General features: G+C 39.5%; 1 protein-coding gene across 11 annotated transcripts in view; it reads right to left on the bottom strand.

Annotated features, from left to right (window-relative positions):
- Positions 1-15,891, bottom strand: part of FAM184A (family with sequence similarity 184 member A) — a 121,359-nt gene that overhangs the window by 53,544 nt on the left and 51,924 nt on the right. For all 11 annotated transcript variants that reach the window (XR_010750059.1, XM_066373357.1, XM_066373361.1 and 8 more), the window contains exons 5-7: positions 15,625-15,822; positions 9,870-9,992; positions 535-696 (exon numbers count right to left, since the gene is read on the bottom strand). Coding sequence is in view for 10 of the 11 variants with exons in the window: in XM_066373357.1 (XP_066229454.1) it covers positions 535-696; positions 9,870-9,992; positions 15,625-15,822 (483 nt within the window). In the remaining variant the exon portion in view is untranslated. The remainder of the gene's footprint in view (positions 1-534; positions 697-9,869; positions 9,993-15,624; positions 15,823-15,891) is intronic.

Below are 15,891 nucleotides of genomic sequence, written 5' to 3'. Positions count from 1 at the left end.
ACAGCTTCCAGAACTGTGAGAGAACAAATGCCTGTTGTGTTAAGCCTCCCAATTTGAGGTACTTTGTTACGGCAGCCCTAGGAAACTAATACATAAACCAGGGGTCCCCAAACTACGGCCCGCGGGCCACATGCGGCCCCCTGAGGCCATTTATCTGGCCCCTGCTGCACTTCTGGAAGGGGCACCTCTTTCATTGGTGGTCAGTGGAGGAGCATAGTTCCCACTGAAATACTGGTCAGTTTGTTGATTTAAATTTACTTGTTTGTTATTTTAAATATTGTATTTCTTCCCGTTTTGTTTTTTTACTTTAAAATAAGATATATGCAGTGTGCATAGGGATTTGTTCATAGTTTTTTTTGTAGTCCGGCCCTCCAACGGTCTGAGGGACGGTGAACTGGCCCCCTGTGTAAAAAGTTTGGGGACCCCTGACATAAACTATATGCAATGGGGTGTTTAAACAACCTTTAAGCAAAGTAACTAAATTTTTTTTTTTACCTTGCTGATGTTCAGATTATAGCAGGATTATGAAATTACCTCAACACTCAATAGGGCATCCTTGGTCTCCTTCAGCCTGCCTCTAGTCAAGTCAAGCTCATTTTGAAGTCTCTCTTGGGCGTCCTGAAGACCAGCAATGAGTCCTTCAGCAGAGCCCAGGCCTTGTTCACTTTTCCTTACCAGATCTTGGAGGCGGCTGATCTGCAAGTAAATAGAGTACTTTTAATCAGCGGTGGGATTCAAATAATTTAACAACCGGTTCTGGTTCTCTGCCCTAATGACCGTTTAAAGTATAAATAAACAATATACCAAAAGGCAGTATTAAAATACTTAAATAAGAACAATAAAAGAGGTATACAAAACTAGACTATAAGAGTTTTAAAATATTAATGAAAACATTAAATAGTATCTGACAAAAAACAATAATGCTATTATTTAAGTTATTTCCATATTGCTTTTTTTGTTTTTAAAATTTTTTTATTAATTTTAATTTATTGTGCTTACATGGATTCCAGTGTCCCACCGAGTATAACTCCCTCACCCGCACCCCCGTGTCCCCCTTTATTCCCTCTTACCCCACTTCCCTCAACACCCTCCCCCCGCCCCTCTAGGATTTGCTGTCCTGCTATCTACATCTCTGTGTTATGTATATAAAATTTCACAGATCCCTTTATCTTCTCTGATCCCCTTGAGTCAATAAATTTGCTTAGGCTAGTCTAAGCTGGGGTTTCTGTCATTGTCAACAGAGATCAATACTCAGATTCCCCTGAGCATGTGCATACTGAAGAAATGCAGGACACAGAAACCTCTTGGAATATCTATCCATGCTTGCTCTTCTCTAATCCATTCTCCTTGCAACATCACTTTTCAATAAATCACAAATATGGACATGAGTATAAGCCCCGCCCCCAAGCAAGTCTTACATATTTTACTGAGCATCTTCCAAATGCTTCCCGTGTCCTTTAGAATCACATCCAAAATCTTTCGTGGGGCTCCCAAGGCCTGCATGGCATTCCCCCCTCTCTCTCTAGCCTCAGCTTGGCAACTCTCCACCTCCTTAGTATTTACTCTCATTGGGAAGAGAGTGGCATGCGAGTAGGAACTGAGTTCTGAAGCCATACTGCCTGGTTTAGAACTCTGGCTTTATCCGCTTAACCCTTTGAGTAGTAGAATGGACGTCCTCGTGCCTCCTGACCATCCAGAGTACGATCATACATGTGTAAAGCAACATTAAAAAAAGGCAAATGTATGTTCTTCTTGTTTCCATAAACTGGTTATCAAAAAAACATGATTTTAAGTTAATAAAACTGGAACTAATTCCATTTTTTGAAAAAAAAAAACACCTCACTCCTGGGGGTCAGTGAGCATGAAAAAAACTCACTACTGAACAGGTTAATATGTGACTTTGAGGACTTAGGAAAGGCTATATAAAATAATGCCTAGGGCAAAGGATGAACTAAATAAAAATTTATTATTATTATAATTGCCATCACACTCCGTCTATATCCCTCTGATTCCTAGAAACTTCTCATGCCTCAGGGCCTTTGCATGAGCTTTCCTGAGTTTAGTCTGTTAATCATTTATCACCATTTCATAATATGTGTCAGACTTAATGCCATATCTGTCTCTCCATGTAGTAGAGATCATACCTGACTTATCCCCCACTGTAACTACAGCATATAATATAGTGCTTTGGTACCTAATACCCTTCAATATTTACAAAATAAATGAATGAGTCAATAACAGAAAAAGTTCATATATTCTTACAAGCAATTAAAAACAAACAAAATCTCTTTTCATCTCAACCTGTAACTATTTAACTCCAAAAAGGACCTTCAGTGCCTTCATTTTCTTGCCCTTCTGCATATGCAGAAAACAGCCACCTCCCTCCTGTCTGGAAACGGCCCCAGAGCATGGCAAGGGGAGCCCAGGGCGTCTGTGAGCCAGGAAACGATTCCTACTCTTCTAGAGGCAGAAGAGCTCCATGGAAATTTGCTTCTAAATTTCTTCTACTATAAACATTGCTGAAATTTTGTCAGTAATCCTTAATTATTTGCTTTGGTTAAATACACAGAAATAAAACTGCTGAATCAAAGGACATGACCATCTTTAAACATGCTGCTAAATTCATTTTCAAGAAAATTTACAATTTTCTATTCTTAGCAGCAGCTTCTGAGTGCTTTTTCTTTACACTGATCTGCACTGCAGGGCCTCACTTAATTTCTTAATCATTGTTAATTTTATAGTAATGAAAATAGCATCTCACTGATTTCATTTCTAGTTTTTAAAATGTAGTAATAAAATTTTTTCATGTTTGTACAAATATTCTGTTTTTAATTCATGATTTTGTAATTTTATTTATTTATTTTTATTTTTATTTTTCTGAAGTTGGAAATGGGGAGGCAGTCAGACAGACTCCCGCATGCGCCCGACCGGGATCCACCCAGCACGCCCACCAGGGGGTGATGCTCTGCCCATCCAGGGCGCTGCTCTGTTGCAACCAGAGCTATTTTAGCACCTGAGGCAGAGGCCACAGAGCCATCCTCAGCGCTCGGGCCAACTTTGCTCCAATGGAGCCTTGGCTGTGGGAGGGGAAGAGAGAGACAGAGAGGAAGGAGAGGGGGAGGAGTGGAGAAGCAGATGGGCGCCCCTCCTGTGTGCCCTGGCCGGGAATCGAACCCGGGACTCCTGCACGCCAGGCCGACGCTCTACCACTGAGCCAACCGGCCAGGGCAATTCATGATTTTGCCATCATGTTTCAAAAGGCCTTCTTTGTCCTAAGATTTGTCACCTGTATTTTCATATTTTATTTACATTCATACTCATGATTTAATATTACATTTTAATCCTTTGCCCATCTGGAACTTTTTTGGTATAAGGTTGAAGAAGGAACCTACCATTACTTTCCTTTCCTCTTCTATTTATACACAAACTTAAAAAGTAGCAATATCCACTATGATTCAGATTAGACTTAATAACTCTAGCTTCTTTCCTACTTTTCCACGAAACTGTAAAAGGGGCCTCAGAGAAACCTTGATGGCACAACCCTTGCAGGCCTCATCCTCTGACTCCCGAGCACTGTGTGGCACTGTAAGGCACTTCCACTCTCTTATGAGCATCTGCTTTCCTGGTTTTTCTGATATCCACCAATCCTTGTCCCCATGCCTCTGATTTCTCCTCTCGGTCTCTTTCCCTGGCCCTGTGAAGTCAATACTGGTGCTCCTCTTTGTTACCAGCAATCTTCTCGTCAGCTCCCCTTGGGTGAGATCTAGTTCAGTGGCTTCAAGGGGGCTGCCTAATCTTTAGCTCTAAGTCTCTACTCTCCACTTAGTTCCAGTCTAGGTGTCTTGCAATCACGTCAAAGTGAGCACATCCAATGACTCAAAGTATTGCTATTTCGATGTATTTTTCCCCCTATAATTCTTATCTTCTGATAATGGCATCATTATCTGTCCACATACTTGAGCAAGATACTTGAGTCACTTTCTACCACTCAACTCACCATATAAAGTTCCATAACTTTTAATTTGAACAATCCTCTTCCTTCCCAGCTTTACTTTCCTTGTCAAGATGCCAATCATCTCTTGCCTGGACTAATGGAACAATATCTTAAGTCACCTATCCAACTCTGATCATGGAGCCCCTCCCCACACAATTCGTCCTCTTACAGCCACCGCAGTTCTTTTTCCACAACCACCTGATAGTGTGGTAGTTGCTACTCTCTTGCTATCACTCCATCACCAGGATGAATTCCAAAGTCTCTGTCATAGCAAAAGAGTCCCTCACAATTTAGCTTCAATTTTCCTTTCTACTGTATCTTTTGACAAGTTCCATCTGTATCCTATGGTCAAGTGCAGTAGCTCTCAACCAGGGTCAATTTTAACTCCAAAGACAGTGTCTGGAGAAATGTTTGGTTTTTACAATTAACGAAAGTGATGGTGCATGCTACTGGTATCCAGTGTGTAGAGGCTGGGGATAATACTAAACACCCTAAAGAAATATCTGGCTCAAAACTGTCAATTATGCTGACGTTGAGAGACCCTGGTGCACTGATACTGAACTTTCTATGATTCACCGAGACATTTTAACTTGTATACCAATATGACTGTATTTATATTACCCCTCATACCCAGACTGTTTTTCATCATTCCTATATTGAGAAAATTTATATTCTCCTTTCAAAGATCATTATCCATATCTCATTTTTAAATTCTCTAAAATCACATTCTCTGGGGCTTTTATGAACGCTTTTAGACAGAGATCCTCCTCTGGACTCTCAAAATGTATTTATCAATGAATCATAATTGCCACTTGAAATTATGAGTTCCTTGACATTTTGTCAAAGTATCTCTACCAAATAGGAGATATGTAGTCAATAAATGTTTCCTAAATATGACTGATGCTACTGAACTCTAGTTCCAATTTTTCTGGAGAATGATCTGGTAATACGTAATGAGAGCTATAAAATTATTCCTACCGTTTGGTCCAGTAATTTAATTTAGGGCAAGAACTAGACAAAAAAAAAATTAAAAAGATAAAAGTACTTATAGACTTGATAATTTATCCACTTATCAGTAAAAACAAACCCCTGATAAGCAGGGTTGAGAGCAGGCCTCTCTAATACCCCTAGCTCCTTAGGTTGAAGATCTGCCTAGGGTGGCAACTGATCAGGACAAAGAACTGACCTGTAGAAACCCCTTCTTGATCCTCTGGCCAGGGCTTTTGTATGATAACTCCATTCCTTAAGAGGAGGAAACTCCTTAAATTTATCATTATTTATAATTTAAAAAATTAAAACACCCAACATAGAATATGTGTAAGAAACTATGGTAAAGACATATGATGGAACATTATATGAATATTTTAAATTACTAATATGTAGACAAAGTTAATAAATGGAAATATTATATGGAATAAAGTTTTGTAAATCAAGTATACATATCATTTGTGAATACAGATTATAAATATTTTAAAATGCACACACACATGTATATAAAATGTCATTAGAAAATCTGGAACTTTAAAACATTCTGCATGTTCTTAGTTGTGTGGTTTTTTGTTCTGTTTCGTAAAATTGCTTAAGTTCATAAAGAGCAATACTCCAAAATTTAGCACCTACTAATCACTGACTCTGAAGGATGGATATTACAGACAGATCCAGAATAGTTAGAGACTCAATCACTATTTTCTAAATCATGGAAGTAAATATTCTGTATGTCTTCTGCTACCTGAACGCTGGTACACCCACTACAGGAGCCAAAGAAATAAATTATTTGCCTGTTAGAGTAGGCAGAATTCTAAGATGACCCCTCTCTTACCCACACTTTCCCAGGGACCTATGACTATGATGGGATATCACTCCCATGATTATGTTACATTATTCAGCAAAAGGGATCTTCCAGATGTAAGTAAGATCAGTGAGTAGTTGACCATAAGGGAATTAAAAGGGAAATGGGCCTGACCTAATCAGGTGAACCCTTAAAAGAAGTGAGAGAAATTCAAAGCCATAGAAATTTCCCTGCTAGCCTTAAAAAAGTAAACTGCTGTGTTATGAGAGGAGGCAGCCATGTAGCAAGGGCTTGAGGGGGCTTCTAGGCGCTGAGAGCAGTTTTTGGCCAACAGCTAATAAGAAGCAGGGATCTCAGTCATACAGCCACAAGGAAATGAATGGCAGCCAGTAAGCTTCAAAGAAACTCTGCACCTCACAATGGACTGCAGTCTTCGCTGTCTCCTTGACAGTCATCTTTAGATCCTGGGCAGAGGATCCAGCTAACTCAAACCTGGAGTCCGGACCCACAAAACTGTGAGATAGTAAATGTTATTTTTTAATAGTTATTTTAGATAGTTATTTCAAGCCACTAAGTTCTGTGGTAACTTGTTATACAGTAATAGAAAACTAATACTCTTATTTATAGGAAGTTGATTTAGTTTTCAACGATGAGTTTTATTCATTCAATGAATATTTCATTCATAAACATTTAGTGATCTCCAACCATGTGCCTGGCAGAGTATCAACTGTACTATACCATTTTATAATAAACGAATCCAAGTAATTTTTATCTTAACAAAGTACTGAACTATATATATATATGCTTAAAAACTCAGGTCCAGAAGAAAATCTACAACTTAAATGTTATTACAACATTTAAAAAGAAAACAGTAGTCAGATTTATTGGCCATTCAGCCTAGTATTTTGTCTTCGAAGGTGATCCCAAGTAATATTTCATTGGAAAACAGGGTTATCCTACACCTGAGTTCTAGACTCACTAGCTTGCCTTAACATTCTATTATGATTCTGCATTCATGAATTTATCATCTAACTCCATAGTCAACCTCCTTATATATGCAGACTATTTCACTTGAAAGGATGTCAAGATCCATCAACTTATGAAGATAGCACATTCTTTAATTTTTTCTAAAACAATCACTTTCAGTCTTCTCTAATTCTTTCCTTTAGTCTTTCTATAGATATATCTACTTTCTACTCAGTAAATGTAAATGAAATAAACTCTCTATTTAAAAGGCAAACATTCCATACTATATATATAAATGCAGCTATATGTGCATGACAAAAGGCACATACAAACAAAAATGCAGAAAAATGGTAAGTCAGTTTATGGATAAAGATATTCCAGTCACATCAAACTAAAAGAAAGCTGGTGATACAATGTCAGACAACACAAACTAAGCCAAAAAGATGATTAAGTAGCTAAAACAATTTTATATTTGTATGCATATAACAAAGCCTCTATCTATACATACAAAGCAAAATTGACAGAATATAAAGAGAAATAAATCCACCATGATAGCACTTTTAATAATTTATCAAGAAAGTAAAAGTCAAAAAGAATATAGAATTTTTTTTAAAAAATAGCTAAAAATCTTGATTTAGTGAAAAGGCACACAGACCATATTGTATTAAATAACTGGACAGATTCAGAACATTGAATTTCTTTCATGTGCAAGGTCACAACACTAGTAGCCTTAACACTTTTCAAAAATAATTTTACCCTGGCCGGTTGGCTCAGTGGTAGAGCGTCGGCCTGGCGTGCAGAAGTCTCGGGTTCGATTCCCGGCCAGGGCACACAGGAGAAGCGCCCATCTGCTTCTCCACCCCTCCCCCTCTCCTTCCTCTCTGTCTCTCTCTTCCCCTCCTGCAGCCAAGGCTCCATTGGAGCAAAAGATGGCCCGGGCACTGGGGATGGCTCCTTGGCCTCTGCCCCAGGCGCTAGAGTGGCTCTGGTCGCAACAGAGCAACGCCCCGGAGGGGCAGAGCATCGCCCCCTGGTGGGCAGAGCATCGCCCCCTGGTGGGCGTGCCGGGTGGATCCCGGTCGGGCGCATGCGGGAGTCTGTCTGACTGTCTCTCCCTGTTTCCAGCTTCAGAAAAATACAAAATAATAATAATAATAATAATAATTTTGTACAAACCACAACTTCTAACCATGAAGTGACTAAAGTTCAAAAAGCATTTGACTCTCACACAACTCTTCCAGCGAAAGGGAATAAGGGCTACTTCATTTACAAGACTCGTAACACCTCGCTTCCAAAACGAGAAAAGGATGGTATAAAAAAGGAAAAGAACAATTGTACTCAAACCTGGGCTCAAAATCCAAAACTTAACATTAGCAAACTGTATCTATTATTATATAAAAAAGATATTTCATGACCAATTATCAGACAATTTATTCTAGACATTCTAGAAATCCAATATTAATGTAATATTAGAAAACTGATTAAAGTGCCATGTTAACAAAGAAAAAAGTATGCTCTCAATTTATGCAGAAAAATCAACATCAATTTGTGATATTTTAAATTAAGAAACTAGAATTACAAGAGAAGTTCTTGGACCTGATAAAGACCATTTACAATACGAAACTTTAGAGCAAGTGTTAACTCTGAAATGGTGATATCTTGTAAGAGCAGGAAACAACAGGAAAGTTTATTATCTCTGGAAAGGACAAAAAAAATACTGTTCCAGGCTAAAGAAAAGGCAGGTAAGTGCATATGAGCCAGGAAGGTTCTTGGGGAGCCATACCAACATGGCACCAAAACATTGCAAGGATGCTAAAATGTAACTGCAAATGCATTAAGAAGTAAAATCAATTTATTAGACTCTTCTCAGTGAGATTAGAGTATATAGGCTTGAAGAATACTTAAACCATTTAGAATGGAGAGCAGAAGTCTAGAGATCCTGCATAAGAAACACAGATTGTCATTCAACTGCTTTCTAATGAGAATGGGACAGACACCATAACCACAGAGACTGTGTTATGCCAAGAGAGTATGCAAATTTGGAGCCAGTGGTGGATTACCCTGGACAATAGAAGAGAGGCTAAAACAAAAATAACAATCTTAATTCTCTATCATTCCCAAATGATCCCTTCTCTAGATAAATGTTTAAATATAATTTAAACATATTCAGTGCAAGTTATTAGCCTGCTCATGGGTACTTGTATATTCTGATGTGTTTTCGGTGAACAGAAGCCAAGCAGTGAGAAAGCAGGACTTAAAGAGCACTGTGGAAGAAGACTCTAGGAGGCAGGAACAGCTGACAAGACAACTAGCGTCAAGACAAGCCCTTGCTGTAGTAAGACCAGTCTAGGATCAATAGGAAGGGCGAACTGGAATGGAAAGATGAGGACAGTGGAGAGGCTGTTCTAGGACATAGCCGAACCAGAGCAAGAGAGAGAAAGGGTGAAATATACAACATTATGATTTAAAACTTTCTTTACATTTATTTTATTCTCAACTTTGTGGTTTATAACATTTTTATTATAGTCTATTCTTAGACTTTTCTAGACTAACAAATACTATTTTTGGTATAGAATTCTAAAATTTAACTTAGATGTTACTACAGGCGTCCCCAAACTACAGCCTGTGGGCCGCATGCGGCCCCCAGGGGCCATTTATCCGCCCCCGCCGCACTTCCAGAGGGGCACCTCTTTCACTGGTGGTCAGTGAGAGGCGCACTGTATGTGGCGTCCCTCCAACGGTCTGAGGGACAGTGAACTGGCCCCCTGTGTAAAAAGTTTGAGGACCCCTGAGAAAGTTTTTTTAAAATAGAAAAGGGTAGAGAAAACTAAGTTAATGTTTTGCAAAAGAGTAGAGAAACTTCCTTTGCTTTCTTTTCTACACAGTGATATTCTCCTTTGTTTTGCCTTTCCCCAAAAAAGTACCTGGGGTCTACCGGTTTGGAAGTAAATTTTTACCTGGTGAGATATAAACAATGCACTGTGAATACTTAGCATCATTTTTTAACTTTTTTCACTCGAGATGTCACTTTCACCAAAGCACACCTACTTATACAGTGTTACCAAATAAGATTTTTATCGTTAAAACATAACATAGGTGATAGGTCTAAAGAATGCTTGCCTCTTGATTGGCTGAATTCAGCTTGTCGTCCAGTTCTTTCTTCAGGTTTTCTAGCTGTTGTTGAAGCCGACATTTATCCTCTTCCAGGTTTAGTTTTTCCTTTTTATATTGTTCCTCCAATTCCTTAAGAAAAAGAATGTTTAAAAAAATTAACAAAATTTTAAATACTGTATAAGGAATCCAAGAAAAAGACTATTCTGTTTATATTTTGATAATTTATTGTCCAGATTAGTCTTATCCATAATTAATAATAGCAGAATTACTAGTGACTCTAATTAATGCTTGGGGGTTAAATTCTATCATTCTGAATAACTTATGTAGTGGTTAAATAATATTTTAAATTGTAAGAATAGTTGGTCTAGATTAATTTGTAGTAAAGAAAAAAACCCAGAAGTGTGATATAAATGATAATTTGATGAAATAAAGGAAAAAAATCTGTCTCTTGAATTCAGAATTCTTTTGCATTTATTTTATTTTTTAAGTGAGAGGAGGAGAGATGGAGAGACAGACTCCCACATGTGCCCTGAGATCCACCTGGCAACCCCCGTCTGGGGCTGATGCTCGGACCAACTGAGCTATCCTCAGTGCCTAGGGCTGACGCTCAAACCAACTGAGCCACTAGCTGCAAGAGGGGAAGAGAGACAGAAGCGGGAGAGGAAGGAGAAGAGAAGCAGATGGTTGCTTCTCGTGCGTGCCCTTGACCAGGGATCAAAACCAGAATGGCTGCATACAAGGCTGATGCTCTATCCACTGAAACAACTGGCCAGGGCCGCATTTATATTTTTTAAAAATCCAGAACACTCTGGAAGTCAGTGTTAGACTGGAACATAGTAAAGGATCAAGCACAGAATTAAGACATGTGAAGAGCATTACCAGCAAAACTGATACTTACTGAGGAACGCCTGCTATCTGCCCATGTATTTAATACCTGGGATACAAATGCAATGAGACTTGGTGCCTGCCCTTAATAAGCTCATGGTATCAAGCAATTAAAGTGGTGTGATTAAACTTTGATGTAAATGGGGAGTACAGGAGTACACGGATGGGGAACTGATAAATTCTAGCTTAGGGGGGAAACCTTCACAGAGAAAGCAATCCCTAAGTATGTACATTGTGAAGGAGTGCACCAGTAAGATAAGGTGGGGAAGCAAGAGAGAAATACAACATTCCAGGAAGAAGAAAAAGTATGTGCAAAAAACCATGGAGGTACAAAAGAGCATGGTATGTTACAAGTAGTTTAAGGGGAGAAAAGTAAAACAGGGTTTTGTGTCGGGAGTCCTAATGACAAACTCCAGGTTGATGATCTGCTGAGATGACTCATAGGACTCCGCATGTAGTCATACTCAAGCTATGATTACAGCAAAAGTATGCAAAACCCAGTCAGCAAAGGGAAAAGGCCCATGGGTCAAAGTGCAGGAAACCAGGCGGAAGCTTCCAAGAGTCCTCTCACACAGCGCTGTCCAGTAAACTGTGACAGCACGTGGGAAAGACCATCTACCAGGGAAGTTCACGGGAGACTCAGCGCTGAGGTGTGTTATTGGGGCTGGTCACATAAGCACACCCTGACTTAGCATGTACCAGAATCCCAGCCTCAGGAAGGAAGGCAGATGTTCAGCATAAACCATATTGTTTGCATAAACAGTTGAGGCACACTGAGCAGTTCTTATCAGGGAATGGTAGGACCCCTCCAAATTTCAAGTCCCCAGATACCAGCCAGGGGCCATTCCTGCACCATGCCTTCTAAGGACGGCAGAGTCAGGCCTGCTGTGTTCATTTTTTCTGCATGGGTTCCGCTTATTCACTTGCAAATGGAGTGCCTGGATCAGAGTTACAAAGGAAAACATACAGTAGTCCTCCCTTACCCAATGATTTGGCTTTCTGTGGTTTGTTACCTACATTCAACCACAGTTCAAAAATATTAAGTTAAAAATTCCAGAACAATTCATAAGTTTTAAATTGCACACTTTTCTGAGTAGTGTGCTGAAATCTCATGCTTTCCCTCCGAGTCCTGCTCCTGGTGTGAATCATCCCTTTGTCCAGCGTATGGGTGTGAAACGCTCCCAAACATCCCCTCCAAAGAATGGGGATGACTGTTAATCCTTTTAGATAACTAAACAATAAGGAATGGAGACGTCACCTTTAGCTAAATGTTCTTTAAAAGGTAATCTGACATTGGAGAAGGACTATTCTGGAAGGAGGCTAGTTTTAGCTTAGGTTTAGACATGAGCTATCCAGGCAAGAGAGGAATGGAACAGCGACTGATAAATTATTCTGAGTAAAAAGAAGGTTACTATTATTAAAGGTTTTGACTATGTTCACATACAGGAAATTCACGTCATCCGTCTTACAGCAACCATGCTTTTTCCCTTTTTTCTTTTTAAATTTTATTTTTCAACTACAGTTTACATTCACTATTACGTGGCATGAGTTTCTTTTTTTTTTTTTTTTTTTTTTTTTTTTTTTTTTTTTTTTTTTACTTTTATTTATTCATTTTAGAGAGGACAGAGAGAGACAGAGAGGAGAGAGAGACAGGGGGGGAGGAGCTGGAAGCATCAACTCCCATATGTGCCTTGACCAGGCAAGCCCAGGGTTTCGAACCGGCGACCTCAGCATTTCCAGGTCGACGCTTTATCCACTGCGCCACCACAGGTCAGGCATGTGGCATGAGTTTCAAGTGTAAAGCATAGAGGTCAGACTGTCACATACTTTACAAACATGCCTTCGATACTTCCGGTACCCACCCGGCACATACGTAGTTATTACAATATTGCTGACTATATTCCCTAAGCCGTACATCACATCCCCTTGACTATTTTGTGACTACCAATTTGTACTTCTTAATCCCTTCACCTTTTACCCAGTTCCCCAACCACCCTCCCTCCTGGCAACCATCAGTCTGTTCTCGGTGTCTACGAGTCTGTATCTCTTTTGTTTGTTCCTTTACATCAGTGGTAGTCAACCTGGTCCCTACCGCCCACTAGTGGGCGTTCCAGCTTTCATGGTGGGTGGTAGCAGAGCATCCAAAGTATAAATAAAAAGATAGATTTAACTATAGTAAGTCGTTTTATAAAGATTTATTCTGCCAAACTTAGTGAAAATCTGACATAAAGTACTTGGTAAGTAATTATTATTATATTCTTTAATTTGCTATAACTCTGCTTTATAAATTTTATAAAGTAAAGTTACTTCCCTACTTTATAAATCACCATTACTATGGAACCGGTGGGTAGTTAGAAAATTTTACTACTAACAGAGATACAGAACTGGGCGGTAGGTATAAAGGTTGACTACCCCTGGTCTACATGATTCTTTAGAGTCCACATATAGGTGAAATCATATGGCATTTGTCTTTCTCTGACTGACTGACTTCACTTAGCATAATGTCCTCTAGAGCTATCCATGCTGTAGGGGAACCATGTTTTAAAAAAATAATTGTAAAAAATGTAAGAGGCTTACAGCAGATTTTCAGATGGCTCAGAAATGGAAATTTAATGGGTAAAGGGATTAGGAGTAAAATATAGAGGCAAAAATGATATGGATGAAAGATGTCTTAATTCTAACACTTAGAACTACTTAATGTAGAAAAATAAACAGAGGCAAAAGGCAGGATACCTGCAATTTAAATAGTCTAATAAGGTGGGGAAAAGGCTAAGGTGAAAAAGGAATGTTGAGATCCTGGCTGGTTGGCTCAGTGGTAGAACATGTACCCGGCGTGTGGATGTCCCGGGTTTGATTCCCGGTCAGGGCACAAAGAAGCAACCACCTGCTTCTCCACCCCTCCCCTTCTTGTTTGTCTCTCTCTCTCTCTCTTTTCTTCCCTTCCTGCAGCCAAAGCTCAATAGGAGCGAGTTGGCCAAGAGTGCTGAGGATGGTTCCATGGCCTTCACTTCAGGTGCTAAAAAAAATGGCTATGGAGCAAGGGCCCCAGATGGACAGAACATTGCCCCCTAATGGCTTACTGGGTGGATCCCAGTTGGGGCACATGACTCTGCCTCCCCTCCTCTCACTAAATTAAACACACACACACACACACACACACACACACACACAAAAGCATCAGGGACCACTAAAGACTTTACTGTATAAAACCTTGAACATGCCTGACCAGGCGGTGGCGCAGTGGATAGAGCGTTGGACTGGGATGCGGAGGACCCAGGTTCGAGACCCCGAGGTCGCCAGCTTGAGCGTGGGCTCATCTGGCTTGAGCGAAGCTCACCAGCTTGGACCCAAGGTCACTGGCTCCAGCAAGGGGTCACTCAGTTTGCTGTAGCCCCACAGTCAAGGCACATATGAGAAAGCAATCAATGAACAACTAAGGTGTCGCAACAAAAAACTAATGATTGATGCTTCTCATCTCTCCGTTCCTGTCTGTCTGTCTGTCTCTATCTATCCCTCTCTCTGACTATCTGTCTCTGTAAAACAAACAAACAAACAAACAAACCCTTGAACATTATTATGGACATCTGGAGCTGGTAAGCATGCACATGTACCATCATTAAAGCTGTACACACTGGTCCTGGAATAGTGAGCAACAGAAAAAAACGACATCCACAGTTTTGAGAAAAAATGTATTGTCTCTAGCTACATAAACTTATAACAGTACATTTAGATAGAAATAAACATCCTAACAGGAAGTTTTATCTGAATTTTTATAAAGTAAGTTTAAATATTGAATAATTTTTCCAACTAGTTGTATCCCAAAAGGAAGAGACATAGAGGCAGAAGATCTCAATTCATATCCCACTTCTTGCACTTACCAGTTCTGTGTCTCTAAGTAAATCATTCAGGTTTATTAAACCTATGTTACCATCTTTATAACAATACCTTGTTATAAAGGAATAGGGAGTACATATAGGAAAGCTCTCAGTAAGCTGTCAAGTAAGCATATAACAACCATCACTGATACATGCCCACATGGATTGGTGGTTTATGTCTCATCATGAGATCTGAGACCTGAGTTAAAAGTCTGACTAATTCTTCCTAGCTCCATGAGCTTGAACAAGTGTTTAACCCTCTGTGTCCCTATCTCCTCTTCAGTAAAAATGGGTATAACAGTGTCATAAGGATTACATGAAAAGGGGACTAAATGTAAAACACCATCGCAGTGTCTGCACACATGAGAAATACTAACACTTACCATTTATTTATCACTATATGCTAGGACATGTCTGAGTTCCTAACACTTTATCTCACTTAACCTTCACAGGAGCATCATAAGATGGGTCTTATCTTTGCTAGATGAGAAGCCTGACAGTGTCTGGGGCCTAAGATTAGGCACTTAGGAAGCAAAGAGGCTCAGTGGAAGGACCAGATCTGTCAGACACCTTGTGTTTTCTACTATGCAATACTACCAATATATTACCGTCAGCAAGCTGGTTCCTAAACTGAGGGGAAACGAAACTAGTCATCTTCCCAGGGAAGAAAGCTGTCTACAAGAGAGCCAGTTTGTCATCCAGCTGAGGCTTCCCGAGGGGCAGACCTACGCTGCTGTCTCAGGAAGAGAAAGCTCGAGATTGAGGGGCGGTTTCTATTATGGCTTATACAAAATAGTAATGCCTCCTATCAACTTAGTAAACTACATTTCATATCAAGAGCTTTTATGTACATGACTCTATGAACTGAGATTTACAGAGTGATCACAGGACAGCAGTCATTAAAAACAAAAAGCCATTCATTAATAGACAATACAGGTCACATTAGATCATTATAGGAACTCGACCCATTTAAATGCAATCCTGATTGCATTGTTAATTACCATTTGCAGTATTTTCTTATCTCTAATTGCATTACTGTGGACAGCCTCAATTGCCATGTGGTGCTTCCAAGCCAGTTCTTCCAAAGTCTTAGAATGGGCCTCATTTAACTGAGCCAACTCTCCTTCCAATCTATTTTGCAAGTTTTTAAGCTCCAACTCATAATATTCTTGCTGAGTTTTCTTTGCTTCATTTACTTTCTAAAATAAAAAAAATAAAGATCAATAGCTGGCACCTGATTTTTTAATTTCTGTATTAGTATTTTGAAT

The sequence above is a fragment of the Saccopteryx leptura genome, chromosome 3 (assembly GCF_036850995.1).
Source record: "Saccopteryx leptura isolate mSacLep1 chromosome 3, mSacLep1_pri_phased_curated, whole genome shotgun sequence".
NCBI classification, from domain to species: domain Eukaryota; kingdom Metazoa; phylum Chordata; class Mammalia; order Chiroptera; family Emballonuridae; genus Saccopteryx; species Saccopteryx leptura.
The sequence above is the reverse complement of the archived record's forward strand: the minus strand, read 5'-3'. Positions and strand labels throughout refer to the sequence as shown.